Raw genomic sequence first — 20,516 nt, forward strand, 5'->3', positions numbered from 1 at the left:
TGCATGTTCTCCCCGTGTGGGTTTCCTCCGGGTGCTCCGGTTTCCCCCACAGTCCAAAGACATGCAGGTTAGGTTAACTGGTGACTCTAAATTGACCGTAGGTGTGAATGTGAGTGTGAATGGTTGTCTGTGTCTATGTGTCAGCCCTGTGATGACCTGGCGACTTGTCCAGGGTGTACCCCACCTTTCGCCCGTAGTCAGCTGGGATAGGCTCCAGCTTTCCCGTGACCCTGTAGAACAGGATAAAGCGGCTAGAGATAATGAGATGAGATGAGATTTTTCAATTCAATGATACCCGTCTCTTTGTCGGAACTTTTTCTCTCACACACACACCTGAAGTAGGGGCTGAAGGCAGCAAGGACATTCTTGTGTGCTTTAAAGCACACGCCCTTCACCACCAGCGTGCAGTCACACAGCAGCCCCTGAATCCTCTGTTCTTGCAGCTCCTGGAGCAGATACACACTGTGTGTGTACAGCCCTTCCATCATGCACACACACTCAAACACAGACACTCATCCACAACCTGCAGGAGACACACACAAACCAGAAATCAACCCCCCAATTACAACCAGGGCACATCATATTACTCTTCAGTCCTAATTGCTCCTTCAGCCATAATACAGTCATGCAATATTATACATTATTATTATTATTATTATTATTATTATTAATTTAATTATTTCCTCTATCATGGCCTAGATTTCTGTAAATCTTATTTATAGCAATATCTGTAGTAAATCAAAATCCTTGTTTCAATCTGTATAAAGAGTAAACATTGAACACATGACAAAACTTGGATGAACAGGTTTGCTGTGACCAGCCAAGACGAAGTTGAATTTCCGGGTTTAGCGACTTGTGCTAATTCAGCGTCCAGACCACCTTGTAAAACACAGGATCTTGAAAAATCAAGTTTGAATGTCATCTCAAGAATAAAACAAACATTATGTGCTCTGAACTAATAAAATCAAAACAAAATCTTTTATCGATATATTTTGATTCCTCACCTTTTCTTCGGCTGAACAGTCACTACTGCTTGGAAACGCCACTTCCGGCTAGTGATGACGCCGGGTTTTATTCTTTTTTTTTAATTTGTCATAATTATAATTCGAAATAATTTCATATACGACTTTGTACTGTACTTGTAAATGTAATAAGTATTCAATTACAAAATGTTTCGTGTTTTACACCTTTTTAATCAGCGTTGTTTTCGGATTTCATATTTTCTCCCACGGGACCATAAAAACAGGCTTTTGTTTCTGCACGGAAGGTAAACAGCGCTGAGCTCAACATCAAAGCTGGAGAGCCTCTTCGCCGCTATCGAGATGAGTGAAGCCATCTGGCCGCCATCTTACCACTCACATCGGCGTATGCGTTAAACCGTTGTTTCCGACTTTATAGTGCTCCAACTTCACTCATCTCATCTCATTATCTCTAGCCGCTTTATCCTGTTCTACAGGGTCGCAGGCAAGCTGGAGCCTATCCCAGCTGACTACGGGCGAAAGACACATAGACACAGACAACTATTCACACTCACATTCACACCTACGGTCAATTTAGAGTCACCAGTTAACCTAACCTGCATGTCTTTGGACTGTGGGGGAAACCGGAGCACCCGGAGGAAACCCACGCGGACACGGGGAGAACATGCAAACTCCACACAGAAAGGCCCTCGTCGGCCACGGGGCTCGAACCCGGACCTTCTTGCTGTGAGGCGACAGCGCTAACCACTACACCACCGTGCCGCCTGCATGAATACTGTGACAGTGAATTATGTGACCAATCACTACTTTTCAGACATGACTGTGAGAACGAAGTGAAAATGACAAATCGCAACTGTCCGAAACAGAAAAAGTTAGTATTGTACAGCCTTTGTGTTAATATAATAAATGGATAGACAGAAAGGAAGAAGAAATGTACGAAAGAGAAAGATACGGTGTATGAGAGAAAAACTGAAATAATTTCCTGAAAAACAATGATTGTTGTTCAAGAGCGGCATGGTGGTGTAGTAGTTAGCACTGTTGCATCACAGCAAGAAGGTCCGGGTTCGAGCCCCGTGGCCGGCGAGGGCCTTTCTGTGCGGAGTTTGCATGTTCTCCCCGTGTCCGCGTGGGTTTCCTCCGGGTGCTCCGGTTTCCCCCACAGTCCAAAGACATGCAGGTTAGGCTAATTGGTGGATCTAAATTGACTGTCAGCGTGAATGTGAGTGTGAATGGTTGTTTGTCTCTATCTGTCAGCCCTACGATGACCTGGCGACTTGTCCAGGGTGTACCCCGCCTCTCACCCATAGTCAGCTGGGATTGATTGATTGCTTTATTCTGAACAGTAAAGAAGAAAGTTATAAAAATAAAAAACTTATATTTTGGGATTGGATCCGGCTTGCCTGCGACCGTGTAGGACAGGATCAGCGGCTGCAGATCATGGATGGATGGATGGAAGAGCTGTTCAAAAATGATCACTGCAAAAGAAAAAGAACAATAACAGTGAAGAGGAGCGATGTAAAGAATGGCGTAAAGGTGAGAAAATAAGAGGAGGTAATGAAAGAGGGAGAGGAAGTCAGGAGATACTTTTCTTTGGGCAAATTTGATCAGATACGACACGCGATGCGAGTGGTAAGATGGCGGCCAGATAGCTTCACTCTGACCAGCCTATGCGCTCTCTCGAGCTGAGTGATTGTCCGGCTGGCGTTGTTTTCAAATTTTTGGAAATAATCCAACACATGACTTTCAAAAGTATACGTGCATTTGTGTACGCAAGTTTAAGTAATTAACATACGTTTGTCGTTGTTTAATATAAGTTTTCACTCGTGTTCTTCTACCGCGGAACTGAAAGTAGGTTGGTTTTCCTGCACGGAAGGTAAAAAGTGATGCACTGGGCTGCTGGCGTGGTTTGAAAAGCTCAAGTGAAAGTGCTCTCAAGTGATTATACATGAGGGTGTTTTTATTTATTAATACTGAATCTTAGATAGAGCCAGTTATAGTGAACTTAAGAGTGAACTTGTGAAAAGTCTGGACGGTTTTACAGTAATCAATCAATCAATGAGAGAGTCGTGGTGAAGTGTATGTGCATGTGTGACAGAGTTTGTTAATTCACGATGGTGTTTTTCACTTGTAACGCGTGTGGAGAGTCTTTGAAGAAAGCTCAGATCGAAAAACACACCTCTATGTGCCGGGGATGCCAAGTTGTGTCCTGTATTGACTGTGGAAAAGACTTCTGGTAAGAATCACTCACTCACTCACCCAGGGACGTGCACAGGATTATAGAGGGGCAGGGGCTCCAAGTCAGAAAAAGGGCAGCAAGTGCATGATTTTTTTTTTCCCGGTCCTTTCCAAAATATGGAAATGTAGAATTAAAATTAACGTACTAATAGGAAGATCAGTACTTAGCTATGTGTCCTGTGTTGGTGAAAGTGATATGCAATTGCCATTTCTTTTGTGTCAGCAAAATTGTCACTCACATTATCATAGGCTTGGAAGACATGCAAAGCAATAAAACACCGGTGCATTATTAGGCTTTTTTATTGTTAAAGATTTAACATTGGGTGGCACGGTGGTGTAGTGGTTAGCGCTGTCGCCTCACAGCAAGAAGGTCCTGGGTTCGAGCCCCGGGGCCGGCGAGGGCCTTTCTGTGTGGAGTTTGCATGTTCTCCCCGTGTCCGCGTGGGTTTCCTCCGGGTGCTCCGGTTTCCCCCACAGTCCAAAGACATGCAGGTTAGGTTAACTGGTGACTCTAAATTGACCGTAGGTGTGAATGTGAGTGTGAATGGTTGTCTGTGTCTATGTGTCAGCCCTGTGATGACCTGGCGACTTGTCCAGGGTGTACCCCGCCTTTCGCCCGTAGTCAGCTGGGATAGGCTCCAGTTTGCCTGCGACCCTGTAGAAGGATAAAGCGGCTAGAGATAATGAGATGAGATGAGATGAGATTTAACATTGAACAGTGAAACCTGAACTTTGAACAAATAAGTAAATAGCCTAATGGACAAAATGATAAAAATCAGTCCTTCCTATCATATGGTAGAAGCCTAACATTCCAGGGGCCTTAAAGCAGTAACCTTCTGGGGGCCATGGCCCTGTAGATGGGCAATTCCATGTAAATGTCAACCTCACCATGCAAAAATAAAGCAACATGTAATACATCAAAACCACTCCCAGAGATCTCACCTAGGCCTGTATTTTACAGATGTGAATAAGTTGAACCAATTTGTAACCAACCTGTCACTGTCAGTCTTTCTTTCTTATAATGTAAACCCCAAGCTAAAATCAACTTTGATCATGTACAATTCTATATTATTGCCACAAGCCACAGAAATGTATGCTAAAATCCACAAAACAGCAAAACAATAGCCATCCTAAATATTATTTAAGAACTTTGATAGTTTTAGCTGATATTAAGAGAGTTTTTCAAAGGGTTATGGTGGTTAAATAAATTGCTGATTTTCTAAACATATGCCATGTCTATTTCAGACGCGTCACATCCGTAACGGAATTTCGTCACATCCATAACGCTGACTTTTCCTTCCGAAACTCTGCATGAAATACAAAATATTTTAAACAAAGATTTTTTAATATTCACCTTGGACCCCTCTATCAAATGGATATCTCCATTTCGACATTAGGTTTACAATTTCACAGAGTTTGTATGTAAAAATGTACAGTCGCCCAAGAAAAGTGATACTTTTTCTGTCACATCCATAACGCATCTTTTATTGGCATTTTCTGGCATGCCCTAGATGTACTATGGGAATTGTTCTTGTTCTATCACTTCTCCAGTATGGTACAGCCTTAAAATATGCAACACCTGTTTAAATACTGGGAGACAATAAAACATGCATTGGGTCATTTGTTGCCATTTTGAGTTCAAGTGTCACGTCCATAACGCTGGAATTGCTCAGATATTAATTAACATTGTGATTTATGGGTATGTCTTTTTCAATCGAGAAGAGAAGGAGATCAGAGAGCCTCGCTTCTTTGCATAAGCTTCTGAGTACATTTTTCACAAGTTTTTTTTTCTGAAACATAACCCACATTTGATTTGAGCGCGTTGTGGAAGAGGTCGACGACTAGTTATATATACAAGAGGAGAATGTAAGCTTCCCGACGATATATGATACTTGCATGTAGACTGAAGCACGGCCGAGGCAATCGATTGTGAACAGTAACAGGTCAGGCCACGTCAGTTAACAAGCAGATTATTAAACTCCAGAGACTTAAATTACTCGCACAAATGTCAGTAGCCCTACAAACACCCAAATGTGATGTCCATACAGTTTGAAAGGGCGAACTGTTAGACCATAACTCGCATGTTCAAGCTGTCTCACTGTCCGTCTCCTCTGTTATCATTGTGGCAGCGCGCGCAGCGGCTTCTTCCCTCTCTCTCTGGCCGCGCGGGCCCTCTCTCTCTGGCCGCACTCGAGTGGAGCAGCAATGGACAGAGAAGCAGCAGCTCAGCGTGCGCGGCCACCCCAGATTACAGGAACACTGGTAGATTGCCATGGAGTTTTTATACCGCCGTTGTTTTAAACTTCTAACAGGACTGTATTATTTATTATTAGGATTATTATTATTATTTTAAAAGGGCAACATTTAATTCGAGGCAAAAAGGGCAGGGGCTCAAGCACCCCTAAAGCCCTATGTGTGCACGTGCCTGCACTCACCCCATATCCTGTTCACTATTTGCACCACATCCCCTCCATCATCAGTCTGCTGTGGATGTGACCCAAACAATTCACCCTGTTCGTTATAAACGCCATGATCAGAGCACGAGAAATGCTCAGGGTTCTTCTCAAATGTTCTGCCTTGTAGGGGAGAAGACTACAAGAGCCATGTGAAGTGTATCGATGAGGATCAGAAATATGGAGGGAAGAACTACGAGGCCAAAGCAAAGAAAGGAGACGTGAAACAACAACAGTGGACTCAGGTACGTCAGCTCTACCTCATCATCCTCAAATCCAACCCAAAGAATGGATGTGCACAGATGGTTTCACACTACCATAACTGTCGAGCACTTTAAATACTGGATATCGAGATCTTTGGACGTTTCCCGAAGGAAGTACAGCGATTGCAAGGACGGTACGTATTTCTATCTGCTTCTAGTCACGTTAATGTTGTGTAACGTCCACGAAACAAAAGCTCCTCCTTAGAACATTCTCTCACTTTCTGTTGAAGTTAACAATACAATCAGCTCCTCAGAAAGTGCAACATCCTCCATTCGCTTTCCCTTTTGACTGTTACAAAGTGCTGACACTGGTGACTCCTTCCATCAACGTTAAGCATCTCCTTGCAGAGCAGTCCTGTATCTCCACCTGTGAATTAGCTGTTAGTGTAGAAATTAACGTATTCGAACAAGTGCATTAATCGAAACATTCTTCTGACCAATCAGAATCCAGAATTCCATAGTGTTGTGGTACAGTTCCAGTCAAAATTTTGGACACACCTACTCATTCATAGGTTTTTCTGTATTTTGTATTTTCTACATTGTTGTAAAACAATAGGGAAGACATCAAAACTGTGAAATAACATTTTATTTTTTTCGCGGTCTGGTTTCCATCAAATCCCGCGCTCTGATTGGCTGGCGAGCAGGTCCGTATCCTACAGTACAGACCCCAGTTACGGACCCCAGTTACGGACCTCTGGTGACTCGCTTGTTCACAACAACAAACATGGTAGCAATTTTTGTCAACATTTATTTTCACATTTCTCAGAAGAATAGCATTAATTTTACATCATGGATAGCGATAACGACAGTCTTCACAGCGAAAGCGACAGTCTTCTACCTTGAGGAAGAAGAAATAAAAGGGAACATTTCAGGAGAAAGCTAAAAACCTGTAACTTGCTAACGCCGAGCAAAAACATGGCTGAATCCTGAATGACTCAATTTTGTATAAATAGGGGACTACATAGGCGGCAAAATGTAGGGGTTTTTTTTCCTGCCATGGAAGTGCACTTGTATACCGAGGAGGAAGCAATTTGCATTACAGCCGTGAATGAGGATTCAAAATGGCGGCTCGGCTCAGTTTTCCCTTTCGGGCGCTCTCGTTTTCTGTTAGAGTTTGGGAAAGAAAAAAATAAATATATTATTTACCAGCTTAAGGTCGGTCCGTATGGTGAAATACCGTGACCTCGGCCTTGAATACTGACCTCAGCCCAGAGGGCCTCGCTCAGTACTTTCAAGACCTCGGTCACGGTATTTCGCCATACGGACCTCCCAGCTGGTAAGAATATTTCATATTTTAGATTCTTCGAAGTATCCAGTGTTTACCTTGATGACGCTTTCCACACTATTGGCATTATCTTAACCAGCTTCATGAGGTAGTCACCTGGAATGCTTTTCAATGAACAGGTGCCTCGTCAAAAGTTAATGAGTGGACGAGTTTCTTGCCTTCTTAATGTGCTTGATCTTAATTCTTAAGATAAATCGTAAATAATAAAAATACAGTCAAGAGCCCTATGAGACAATTCCATATTATGTCAAGAACCGCTCAACGAAGTAAAGAGAAACGACATCCATCGTTACTTTAAAGGGAGACTGCCTTTGAGATTTTTCAAATGGAGGTCATAAAAAGAATTTTCCCAGACACCTAGTTATTTTTGTTCAGTGGACCGAAAGCTACTGAATTTGAATCAGACTTCCAATTTTATTAGTTTTTTTAAAAAATAGAACAATTAATGAATTTAAGGCCATGTGACCCTAAGTTCTCCGCTACTTTTTCCTGCTTCACTTTTTCCTTACCCAGTTCAAGATACTACGTCACGCGTCCCGTGGTAGGCTTTCCCCGTTCGCGCAAGGCATTGTGGGATACAAATTTGAAACAGGAGAGAAAAATGGAGGACGTGAGCGTGCGAATGAAACGTGAAAGACCTACTACAGTAACGGAAAGCGAGAAGAAAAGGCATTATGTTCTATACGAAGGAAAGGAAACGCAGGACCAAACTAATAAATATCTGCGGTCAGCGAGCACCTCGGTGTGATCAGCTGTTCGTTTAGCGACAGAATGATGGAACTGTCAGCGCACGGTCAAGGTAAACCTGTAGATGGCAGTAATGCAACACTGTGGATGCCAGCTGCTGTAAAACCCAAAAGAAGAAGGTAAACCTGCGTATGCGCACACGGACTTCCTCTGTCTGCTTTACTGCGCGAAGTGAGCGATTTCATGCATGTTATTTGCTCGGGAATCCATTCAAATGAAATAACTTCCCAGCCACGGAACAGTCTGTTTTTGAAATATTGCAGAAATAAATATCACAATGACCAAATTGCAGAGGGAGCTAAATTTCACCGATTTTACGACATCGAAAGGCCGTCGAGTTTTAATGACATGAAGTGTCTTAAATAATAAACATAAAGAAAAGCCATTGAATTCGGCAGTGTGTCCAAACTCCTGACTTTGTTTCTCATTTTCAGACAGCTCTGTCCGTGCTAATTTCATTATAAGCGCCCCCAGACACACATTTTATTTTATTTATTTATTTATTTTTTAATGTTGTCATCTCCCATTGCCTTAACAGCAGTGCCAGTGCTGTGAGGTATGAGTTCGACCAGTGTTTTCATTCCACTCACTGATTGGTGTTTCGGGCTCGTGTGTTTTCTATGTGATTGACCTCTGGTGATTTTGCAGGACAAGTCGTCTCTGTCTTAGTGTGACGTCATTCTTGTTGAACCAGTGACACACTAAAGATTTGGCCCGACAGACATCATCTTGGAAAGGCAGTGTGTCAGTGTTGTTTTGAAGCCCAAAAGACAAATAACATGAGGACAATCTGGTTTCGTGAATGAAGTCCATTCATTCAGGGGAATACTGGCAATTACTGGCTCTGCTGCTGGTGTTTGGTCAAGCCCGTGTTTATATACTGTTATAGTTTTGTGTGTGTGTGTGTATAGAGAGTCCATGCGGCACTAGAAAAACCGGGTGCGAGTGCACGCCTGAGGTCAGTGCTACAGCAAATTTCCACCTATGACAACGTCCCACGCAAGAAAGCCAAGTTCCAGGTACCAATAATCATCTCACGTTATGTGTGTGTGTGTGTGTGTGTATGCGTATGCTTGAGTCAATCCATATAAGCGTATAAGTAAATACCCAGATTGATGGACAGACACATTCTGCGAACTCATTTTGCAGAACTGGATGACGAACAGTCTGAAGATTTATGACCCCAGTCTGCAGGATCAAGTTTGGGAGATCATCTCGTCTTCTGACAATCCAGTGAGTATCTCGCACTCTCTCTCTCACACACACACACACCCATGACAGAGATGCTGATTCTATCTGTCCTGTGTCTAACGCCGACCCGATGTCCAGCAGGCTAACAAAGCCGAACAGCCCGAACAAACGTCGCCGCCAGCACCAGCTGCGCAGGAAGAACAAGCGAAGCCCGAGGAGAAGAAAAAGAACAAGAGGGAGAGAAAAGAGGAGCGACAGAAGAAGAGTAAAAAGAAGCGAACGGAGGCCGAGCAGAATGGAGAGAATGGTGTCGAGGAGCCACAGAAGAAGAGGAAGTGGGTAGCGGAGGAGGGAGAGTGTGTGAATGGAAAGGCATCAAAGAAAAAGAAGAAAAGGAAAGAGGAGGAGTGTGAAGGTAAGATGTCTGGACCTTTAGCACCTTCTATTGCTGTGACAAGCAAGCAAATGACCACTTGTGGCTACAATATGAGGAGAACGATAATGTTATCAACACTTTTTTTTTTTTCTTTCCCCCCCCATCAGAGACCCAAAATACGGAAGAAGCAGAGAATGAACAGGAAACGCAAGACGAGTCCAACACTACAGGTAGACAATTTCACTGAAAGATGGCTGTGTCTCAAATATCTCTTCTCTCTACGAGAGAATCTTAGGAGATGAATCGGGAGATAAGAAGAAAAATAATAATCCGTTCAATTTATATAGCGCCTTTCTCAGACCAAAGGTTGCTTTATAATTGGGGGGGGAGTCCACCAAAAGAGGGTTAGGATGTAATTCCAGTGGCGTAGCTACTTACAGTCCCACCAAAAGGCACATGAAGATAAATCCCACACTGCCTACAACACCGCCAGGCAACATCGTTCGGAACACCACGCCAAGCACAGAAGCACCGCCGCACAGGGTGCTGGACAACCCTGATGTTAAAAGAGCAGTGAGCTCACTGCGGTCCATAGCGAGGAGCACAGGCATCACCCCTGGCGGTCCAAGACCCCAAGGAAACCAACGCCCAAAACCGGGTCTGGAGCTACACCACAACCGGCGGACAAAACACTCAAACAAAAAACAAGCATCAAACTCTACAAACACAAAAAGAAAAACAAAGGGGGGGGGACAAATTTGTGTCCCCTCTCTTTGTTTTTCTTTTCGTGTTTGTATAGGAGAAGCATTCGTCGCAGCCTGTGCATTACCTGGCAGGATAGTGTCTCCAACGTCCTGCGCTGGTCTCCTCAGCATGCATACCTTGCTCAGACATGCTTGGGCATGTCCACCGAATGGAGGATGGCCACATCCCAAAAGACATCCTCTACACCAGTGATTCCCAACCACTGTGCCGTGGCACATTAGTGTGTGCCGTGAGAGATCATCAGGTGTACCGTGGGAAATTATCTAATTTCATTTAATTGTTCCAAAAATTATTTATTTACTGCAAATAATTTGTCTTCATTCGTCTATGCTAGCGACGTATCGTGACAGGCAGAACAATTAAATACTCTTACATTACATGGCAGCAGGTAGCTAATTAACCTGTGTATCTGCCTGTTGCCATTCAAACAATAGATTTAGTAATGCTTCAGGTGCGATAGCGGTGATAGCGAGGGATAAATATTTGAAAAGAAAAAGTACACAATCCAAACTGGGTCCTGGAGAAAATTCTGACCCAGATGAAGGCCCTAGTATGAGTAGAGGTCAGAAGAATGCAAAAAAGGTGATTTTCCACAACCTATCTATGTGAGCTGTGCTTTTCAAGCATGACTGCTATAAAAACTAAAAAAGGAGAGTGACTCAGAGCTGTTGAGGAAGATCTCCATGTGTGTCTTTCTTCAATTCCTGCGAGTAGATCAGCTTTGTGTTCAACTAAACAGGCCCAGGTTTCACACTAAGTAAGTAAATTGTGAGTAAGTTGAGACTAGATGATCATTGTATTTCATGATGCATACTTTTTGTGACATTTTTGTTTGGTGGTGTGCCGTGGGATTTTTCGAATGTAAAATATGTGCCGTGGCTCAAGAAAGGTTGGGAAACACTGCTCTACAGCAAGCTGGCAGCCAGGAAAAGAAGTCTCAGCCGCCCAAAGCTGCGATACAAGGATGTTCTGAAGAGAGATATGAAAGCACTGGACATGGACACTGAATCCTGGGAAGGCCTCGCAGCACAAGCTGGAGAAGAATCCTGAAGCAGCATCTCAAGTTAGGGGAAGAAAAGTTGATGAGTGCAGCAGCTGATAAGAGGGCACGTAGAAAGGAACGAAACAACTCAAAGAGACCAGCGACCACACAAAGACGTAACCTTTGCGATAGAAACTCTTACTCCTGCATTGGTCTCGGCAGTCACAGATGGTGTTGTTCTACCCATACAGATGGAACAGACAAGACAAGAATTGACAAACGAGGATGTATCCCATGGCCAACCTTGACCGACGGAGGCCCACTGATTATACAGGAGCTTGTGGGTATATATTGAGCAACATGTTGATCTTGAAGAAAACATGCGACACTAAACGGTTGAGAAACTGCCTAGAGCGGAAGAGGGTGAACGTTTTACTCTTATTGGCTCCTGACTTTTTGGATACTCTGTAGAATTCCATCACTCATGGGGTCATTTCGAATCATTAGAACGTTCCAGAAGAACCACCGTAAATGTGTCATGATCATTAGGCCAGCATGGATTTGTTCCAAACCACACACCCTATTCACCATTTCTTTACTACATAAATCATCCATCCATTTCTTGTCCGTAACCAGTTATCCTGCGTAGGGTCACGGACAAGCTGGAGCCTATCCCAGCTGACTATGGGTGAGAAGCGGGATACACCCTGGACAAGTCGCCAGATCATCGCAGGGCTGACACATTGAGACAAACAACCATTCACACTTGCATTCATACCTACGGTCAATTTGGAGCCACCAGTTAGCCTAACCTGCATGTCTTTGAACTGTGGGGGAAACCGGAGGAAACCCACGCAGACACAGGGACAACATGCAAACTCCACACAGAAAGGCCCCTGTTGGCCACCGGGCTCGATGTCAATTTCAGTGCATGCCGTAATCATATATTTAATCATTTTGCACAATTTGTTTTGTTCAGGGTCTCTCAGGTCATGTATGCAGAAGGGGGTTGATAGCACTTTCCTCCAAGTGTCTTATGCTGCCCTGTGACACAGCAGGAACAGTTCAGAAAAATGCACTTGACTGGCGTCTTGTTTGCTGTCCTATGGGGCGGGACAAGTGTAAATCAGGGAGAAAATTATGTGTGGGGGGGGGAAAGAATGCATTGTAATATATTGGACTGTAGGGGGCAATGTTGTTACTTCCGCCCCCATAAAGTGTGGCGTGTTGATATGGTGTGTCTGTGTAGGGAAGTTTAACTGGAAGGGAACAATCAAGGCAGTTCTCCGTCAGGCTCCAGAAGAAGGCATCGCACTCAAGAAGCTCCGCAAAAAGGTGACACGCACTGCACTTCCTGTATTGACACAAAATATGACTGGCTTAAAATACACACCCGAGGATCTTCGTTAAATTTAAACAATTGGCCACTGTGGATTTTATTTTAGGCAACTGTTTAAGCGCAGTAGAACATTATTTATTTCACTGTTTGAACAATCAGAATAATTTGAGGTTTTGTGTGTTGCAGGTTTTATCAGCGTATTACTCCTTCAGCACAGAAGACAATCATAAATCAGAGGAAGAGCTGTATTCTCTGTTCAACAAGAAGCTGAAAAACCCCAAGTTTAAGATCCTGAAAGAAAAAGTCAGACTTGTTAAATAATGCTCCTTTTCTTTGGACATGAAGCCACACGTTCACCAGAAGAGGCGTCTCATCGATCAGACATCCTGTTTTATGTTCGAGCTGTATCTGTTTTTCTTACAATAAATGTTCTTCATGAACAGATATGTTGTCTGGCTGGAGTGAACGTTACCCATGCACTTATTTTTATTTTTTAATAAGCAATTAAATTAGCTCAGGTTGTTTTCTTTAATCACGTCAACATCTTGAGCTACCATGGGGGAAAACTCATTTTTCTAAGAATCTGTACTTTAGTTTTTCTTTGAGCTGACACTTTACTCAAGCGTGCAAACGGCGCGCTTTTCGGCGCATTCCGGTTTTTCCCCGGCATTTTGGGCGACTTGTGTAATTCGTGCAGATCCGAAGAGTTTTTTTTGGGGGGGGTGCTCTCCGGTAATCCACTCTGGTAGTAATGATAGACCCGAGTACTGTGCAGACCATACAACGTTTGGTTCCCCCTGGTGGATATATGGAACCATTGACAGCAGAGATAGTAAGACAGTGTAGCTGCTATTATAATATTCAACAGCGTTCCGTTACAAACTGCTAGCTGCTACACTGTCAGTGGATGGAACCGATGGCTGGGCAATCTGGTTGCTAAGGAACGTGACTCCCGGGCTTTTCCTCAGATAGGTGTGTTCATTTATCAACTTGCTGAATTTCATCTACTAGTGTGTATTTCTTTGGAGCCTCGGTGACTGGGAGTAAACGATCAGCATTGAAGTGGAAGTCATTTACTCGTCTACAATCAAAGCGTAAGTGTTAAAATAATTGTGCATATATATATATATATATATATATATATATACATACACACACACACACACACACACACACACAGTGGTGCTTGAAAGTTTGTGAACCCTTTAGAATTTTCTATATTTCTGCATAAATATGACCTAAAACATCATCAGATTTTCACACAAGTCCTAAAAGTAGATAAAGAGAACCCAGTTAAACAAATGAGACAAAAATATTATACTCGGTCATTTACTTATTGAGGAAAATGATCCAATATTACATATCTGTGAGTGGCAAAAGTATGTGAACCCCTAGGATTAGCAGTTAATTTGAAGGTGAAATTAGAGTCAGGTGTTTTCAATCAATGGGATGACAATCAGGTGTGAGTGGGCACCCTGTTTTATTTAAAGAACAGGGATCTATCAAAGTCTGATCTTCACAACACATGTTTGTGGAAGTGTATCATGGCACGAACAAAGGAGATTTCTGAGGACCTCAGAAAAAGCGTTGTTGATGCTCATCAGGCTGGAAAAGGTTACAAAACCATCTCTAAAAAGTTTGGACTCCACCAATCCACAGTCAGACAGATTGTGTACAAATGGAGGAAATTCAAGACCATTGTTACCCTCCCCAGGAGTGGTCGACCAACAAAGATCACTCCAAGAGCAAGGTGTGTAATAGTCAGCGAGGTCACAAAGGACCCCAGGGTAACTTCTAAGTAACTGAAGACCTCTCTCACATTGGCTAATGTTAATGTTCATGAGTCCACCATCAGGAGAACACTGAACAACAATGGTGTGCATGGCAGGGTTGCAAGGAGAAAGCCACTGCTCTCTAAAAAGAACATTGCTGCTCATCTGCAGTTTGCTAAAGATCACGACAAGCCAGAAAGACTATTGGAAAAATGTTTTGTGGACAGATGAGACCAAAATAGAATTTTTTGGTTTAAATGAGAAGCGTTATGTTTGGAGAAAGGAAAACACTGCATTCCAGCATAAGAACCTTATCTCATCTGTGAAACATGGTGGTGGTAGTATCATGGTTTGGGCCTGTTTTGCTGCATCTGGGCCAGGACTGTTTGCCATCATTGATGGAACAATGAATTCTGAATTTTACCAGCAAATTCTAAAGGAAAATGTCAGGATATCTATCCATGAACTGAATTTCAAGAGAAGGTGGGTCATGCAGCAAGACAACAACCCTAAGCACACAAGTCGTTCTACCAAAGAATGGTTAAAGAAGAATAAAGTTCATGTTTTGGAATGACCAAGTTAAAGTCCTGACTTTAATCCAATCGAAATGTTGTGGAAGGACCTGAAGCGAGCAGTTCATGTGAGGAAACCCACCAACATCCCAGAGTTGAAGCTGTTCTGTATGGAGGAATGGGCTAAAATTCCCCCAAGCCGGTGTGCAGGACTGATCAACAGTTACCGGAAACGTTTAGTTGCAGTTATTGCTGCACAAGGGGGTCACACCAGATACTGAAAGCAAAGGTTCACATACTTTTGCCACTCACAAGTATGTAATATTGGATCATTTTCCTGGATAAATAAATGACCATGTATAATATTTTTGTCTCATTTGTTTAACTGGGTTCTCTTTATCTACTTTTAGGACTTTTGTGAAAATCTGATGATGTTTTAGGTCATATTTATGCAGAAATATAGAAAATTCTAAAGGGTTCACAAACTTTCAAGCACCACTGTGTATGTATATATATATATATATATATATATATATATATATATATATATATATAAAACTTTGTCTCTCGTAACCTAGCCTCCTTCATCTAACCATATTAGCCATGACCTATCCTTGGGGTAAAAAACGCCTGAAAAACGTAATGTTATTTGAGGAGTTGCATGATGACTGTATATGTTCTCAACGTAGTGTCTACATGGGTTAATGACTATTGTTTTTTGTTCCTAGATAATATTTAAGTGCCGTAATACCGTTCTATACGTGCAAGAATTGGTCTTATTAAAGCTTGTGGCTGTCTGGCTTAGTTAAAATGCTAACCGTTAGCACCCGACTAGCCACTATTTTAGAACATCGAGTGATCAAATGGTAATGTGTAACCCATGTGTGTGTTATATGAGTTCGTGGTGCATACATCCATCCGTGGTAGCCACAACATTACAGTCACTTAGGCTGTCTAAATGAAGCAAAAACATTGGCGAATTTCGCCTCCTTTCAAAGTCAATGAGAGCGAAGCGAAATTCGTTTGTGTCAGGATGGACCGTAATGAAGTCTTTATTTAAACATAACGTTCCTTGATAAGTGTCATTCCGTTTCATGTGTTTGCCGAGTGGGCCGTGAGTGCGGCCTAATGTTAAACTAATTAAGATTTGGCCACCAACTTGGCTATATTTACAGTGTCAGTGTTGGGTAATTTGGCTTCAGTTACAATCCTGCACCCACTGTGTTGCTATGTTGACAACTAGCTTACTTCTAAACTATTAAAAAGCTTGACATGATTCAGAAGAAAAAGGAGTAAAGATGGACTGACTTTGGGGTGGGGAATTGAAGATGGTTTGGGAACTGAATTAATAAATAATAGTAATTAATAAATGTTCTGTTTTGTTGAAACTGTTGTCTGACTGATATTTTGTGTGTGTGGGGGGGTCCGCGTCACCGTGCTACCTCACTCTTTTTTGACCATGGTTGTGTTTGCATCCCTGGACTCATACTCATAATCACGATATCGCTACATCTCTCAATCGTATATTTATCGAAAATCATAATATGATGAGCATCAGTCAGCTTTAAAGACACAATCTAAATTTCTAACAAATCTAAACTTGAACAGATGTGAGCGTGAGAATGAGACCGATGTACGCTTTGTAGGCAGTTTGTACTGTGACCGTGAGCTATGAGTGAACAACTAGTTTGTAGTTGGGCTCCTCATGTGCAGAACGGAGCTTCATACTTAAAGCTATACTGCCTTTCAGATTTTTCAAGTTTAGATCCTAAAAAGAATCTTCCCTGACACCAAATTATTTTTGTTGAGTGGATCGAAAGCTACTGACTTTGAATCACAGACTTCCAATTTTATTAGGTTCTTTGAAATTGAAGAATTAACGAATTTAGGGCCACATGGCCCTAAATTCTCTATTTTTCCCTGCTTCACCATGACCCAATTCAAGATACTACGTCATGCGTCATGTGGTGGGATTTTCCCGTTCACGCAAGGCATTGTGGGATACAAATTTGAAACAGGAGAGAAAAGTGGAGGACCGACTACAGGAACGGAAAGCGAGAAGAAAAGACGTTATGTTGTGAAGGAAAGGAAACGCAGGACCAAACTAATAAATATCGGCGGTCAGCGAGCACCTCGGTGTGATCAGCTGTTCGTTTCGCGACAGAATGGTGTAACTGGTAAACCTGGAGATGGCAGTAATGCAACACTGGATGCCAGCTGCCATAAAACCCAAAAGAAGAAGGTAAACCTGCTCATGCGTACACGGACTTTCTCTGTCTGCTTGACTGTGCGAAGTGAGCAATTTCATGCACATTATTTGCTCGGGAATCCACTCAAATTCAAAAACTTCCTCGCCACAGAATGGTCTGATATTTTGTGATATTACAGAAATAAACATATCACAATTACCAAATTTCAGAGGGAACTAAATTTCACCGATTTTATGAAATCAAAAGGCCATCTACTTTTAAGAGAATATGATTTTTGATGGCTTTTGTGACCATATGAATTCTTTACATATGTACCACTACAGAGTACTCGATCATAAGTGCAAGGCAACATCCCATAAACACTTGACCACCGGACAACAAAATTTGTATCTTTATTTACATAAGGTATATGGGTTTTTATCCAGCACTTATTTTTAACTTGATTTTGTTTTTAAATCATGTGGGATTATTTTCGAACACATTTTTTGGAAAATATTCATGGCAATTTCATATAAAACTTGTGAAAACAGTTTTATTAATCCACTAGCTTGTTGGACAATTGACAGTTTCTGCCACGTAAGGATGGTAGATGGATATAAATGCAGGAAGAGCTTTATTAAAAGCATGCTCGCAAACAGATCCCAAACATCAACAAAGGCAGAGTCAAAAAAACAGGCAGCAGTCGAGTGAGGCACAGACAGGATATCAAAGGCAATACAATACTCACAGTCCAAAAACACAAACAGGGTCAAAACCAGAAAAGTGATCCAATATACAAGGCTTGGTAACGTCAGATACAGGGTACAGAGCATAAACTTCGCAAAGTCTGTGTGTTCCTGAGAGTTCTGATATCTATGCGCTGTGATTGCACTCTAATCAGGAACAGGTGCATGGGAATTAGTCCTAATGGCACTGCGCATGCATCAACATCTGTGGACATGACAGATGTACATGACAGACAACTGTTTGACATATCAAGTTTGATATTCAGTCGTAACTATATAGTCAGGATGGAAAATGAAAGTGTTGGTTCACTGCTGTCCACCAGGCACCCAGCAGAGTCACACCATAATAAATGTCGTGGTGGTGGTGTTTCTGGCACATGGCATGCGGTGTCAAAGAAAAGAATAAATATCCATTCATAACTGCAATGTGCATCTCATTATTGGTCTCACTGTCACACAACAAATCCATAGAGGATATTACATGGTTGTGCAAAGACATGAAGTTTATCTTCGAGTGGTGAATGAATATATCATGAGTGAGTAAAGCGAACGAGTGATATAGTTTTCAACATGAGAAGATAAACTTCATACAACCCCGATTCCAAAAAAGTTGGGACAAAGTACAAATTGTAAATAAAAACGGAATGCAATAATTTACAAATCTCAAAAACTGATATTGTATTCACAATAGAACATAGACAACATATCAAATGTCAAAAGTGAGACATTTTGAAATTTCATGCCAAATATTGGCTCATTTGAAATTTCATGACAGCAACGCATCTCAAAAAAGTTGGGACAGGGGCAATAAGAGGCTGGAAAAATTAAAGGTACAAAAAAGGAACAGCTGGAGGACCAAATTGCAACTCATTAGGTCAGTTGGCAATAGGTCATTAACATGACTGGGTATAAAAAGAGCATCTTGGAGTGGCAGCGGCTCTCAGAAGTAAAGATGGGAAGAGGATCACCAATCCCCCTAATTCTGCGCCGACAAATAGTGGAGCAATATCAGAAAGGAGTTCGACAGTGTAAAATTGCAAAGAGTTTGAACATATCATCATCTACAGTGCATAATATCATCAAAAGATTCAGAGAATCTGGAAGAATCTCTGTGCGTAAGGGTCAAGGCCGGAAAACCATACTGGGTGCCCGTGATCTTCAGGCCCTTAGACGGCACTGCATCACATACAGGCATGCTTCTGTATTGGAAATCACAAAATGGGCTCAGGAATATTTCCAGAGAACATTATCTGTGAACACAATTCACCGTGCCATCCGCCGTTGCCAGCTAAAACACTATAGTTCAAAGAATAAGCTGTATCTAAACATGATCCAGAAGCGCAGACATCTTCTCTGGGCCAAGGCTCATTTAAAATGGACTGTGCCAAAGTGGAAAACTGTTCTGTGGTCAGACGAATCAAAATTTTAAGTTCTTTATGGAAATCAGGGACGCCGTGTCATTCGGACTAAAGAGGAGAAGGATGACCCAGGTTGTTATCGGCGCTCAGTTCAGAAGCCTGCATCTCTGATGGTATGGGGTTGCATTAGTGCGTGTGGCATGGGCAGCTTACACATCTGGAAAGACACCATCAATGCTGAAAGGTATATCCAGGTTCTAGAGCAACATATGCTCCCGTCCAGACGACATCTTTTTCAGGGAAGACCTTGCATTTTCGAACATGACAATGCCAAACCACATACTACATCAATTACAGCATCATGGCTGCATAGAAGAAGGGTCCGGGTACTGAACTGGCCAGCCTGCAGTCCAGATCTTTCACCCATAGAAAACATTTGGCGCATCATAAAACGGAAGATACGACAAAAAAGACCTAAGACAGTTGAGCAACTAGAATCCTACATTAGACAAGAATGGGTTAACATTCCTATCCCTAAACTTGAGCAACTTGTCTCCTCAGTCCCCAGACGTTTACAGACTGTTGTAAAGAGAAAAGGGGATGTCTCACAGTGGTAAACATGGCCTTGTCCCAACTTTTTTGAGATGTGTTGTTGTCATGAAATTTAAAATCACCTAATTTTTCTCTTTAAATGATACATTTTCTCAGTTTAAACATTTGATATGTCATCTAAGTTCTATTCTGAATAAAATATGGAATTCTGAAACTTCCACATCATTGCATTCCGTTTTTATTTACAATTTGTACTTTGTCCCAACTTTTTTGGCATCGGGGTAGTATATTCATGTAACATTCTTTATATAAAATAGACACATCCACAAAAAATATGCAAGTTAATCAAAAGAATTTGAATTTTGAACCGGTTCGCCTAGTCAGTGGGAAAACACTGGGAGTGACATCATTGGAGTGAAATATCGGAAATTATTATCCATCCAGGACACTTTTTCCATGGAATAAAAACATGTTCTTTTCCCTTCTAGCGGGTTTCATGAATGTGGTTTGACAGCATGCAATATTGTTCTCATGTCGCTTATCCTATGTGTATTACGCGACTCTACCCAATGGAGAACTCGCATGCAATATTGTTACAATATTGCGCATTGTCAAGACAGCACAACGTCACACATCAGAGCACAAATGTCTAATGAGAAACTTTTCTGCTGCGCACGCACATAATCATTTCTGTGTTCACCGGGAAAGAGAAAGACGCGTTGAACAGCTGAAAGGCTACCAAAACTTCATCATTCTTCATACATGTTTACA

The 20,516-nt window shown here is 42.1% G+C and overlaps 2 protein-coding genes across 5 annotated transcripts in view; one reads left to right on the plus strand and one right to left on the minus strand.

The window, feature by feature from the left end:
• Window positions 1-1,106, minus strand: part of zbtb49 (zinc finger and BTB domain containing 49) — a 34,431-nt gene extending 33,325 nt beyond the window's left edge. Inside the window, exons 1-2 of one of the 3 annotated variants that reach the window (XM_060901258.1) lie at window positions 1,005-1,106; window positions 334-523 (exon numbers count right to left, since the gene is read on the minus strand). In XM_060901258.1, the coding sequence (XP_060757241.1) occupies window positions 334-488 (155 nt within the window). In that variant the 5' untranslated portion in view covers window positions 489-523; window positions 1,005-1,106. The other 2 variants (XM_060901257.1, XM_060901260.1) reach the window with 2 other exon arrangements.
• Window positions 1,107-2,832: 1,726 nt separating this feature from the next.
• On the plus strand, window positions 2,833-13,058 carry lyar (Ly1 antibody reactive homolog (mouse)). Of its 2 annotated transcripts, none has more exons than XM_060901262.1 (8): window positions 2,833-3,213; window positions 5,799-5,913; window positions 8,875-8,982; window positions 9,113-9,196; window positions 9,296-9,569; window positions 9,698-9,760; window positions 12,527-12,612; window positions 12,803-13,058. In XM_060901262.1, exons 1-8 carry the CDS (start codon window positions 3,092-3,094, stop codon window positions 12,935-12,937), a joined length of 987 nt encoding a protein of 328 aa, XP_060757245.1. In that variant the 5' UTR covers window positions 2,833-3,091; the 3' UTR covers window positions 12,938-13,058. The 2 variants fall into 2 exon arrangements, with proteins under 2 accessions (XP_060757245.1, XP_060757244.1); XM_060901261.1 differs by having other exon boundaries at window positions 2,834-3,213; window positions 9,293-9,569.
• Window positions 13,059-20,516: the final 7,458 nt, after the last annotated feature.

Source organism: Neoarius graeffei, chromosome 20, assembly GCF_027579695.1.
Source record: "Neoarius graeffei isolate fNeoGra1 chromosome 20, fNeoGra1.pri, whole genome shotgun sequence".
In the NCBI taxonomy this organism is placed as follows: Eukaryota; Metazoa; Chordata; class Actinopteri; order Siluriformes; family Ariidae; genus Neoarius; species Neoarius graeffei.

Bases quoted from the DNA above. Each gene is read 5' to 3' on its own strand.
- lyar (XM_060901261.1), top strand. From the start codon at position 3,092: ATGGTGTTTTTCACTTGTAACGCGTGTGGAGAGTCTTTGAAGAAAGCT. The intron at 8,983-9,112 runs GTACCAATAATC...CTCATTTTGCAG, and splicing joins GCAAGAAAGCCAAGTTCCAG to AACTGGATGACGAACAGTCT. The intron at 9,570-9,697 runs GTAAGATGTCTG...CCCCCCCATCAG, and splicing joins GAAAGAGGAGGAGTGTGAAG to AGACCCAAAATACGGAAGAA.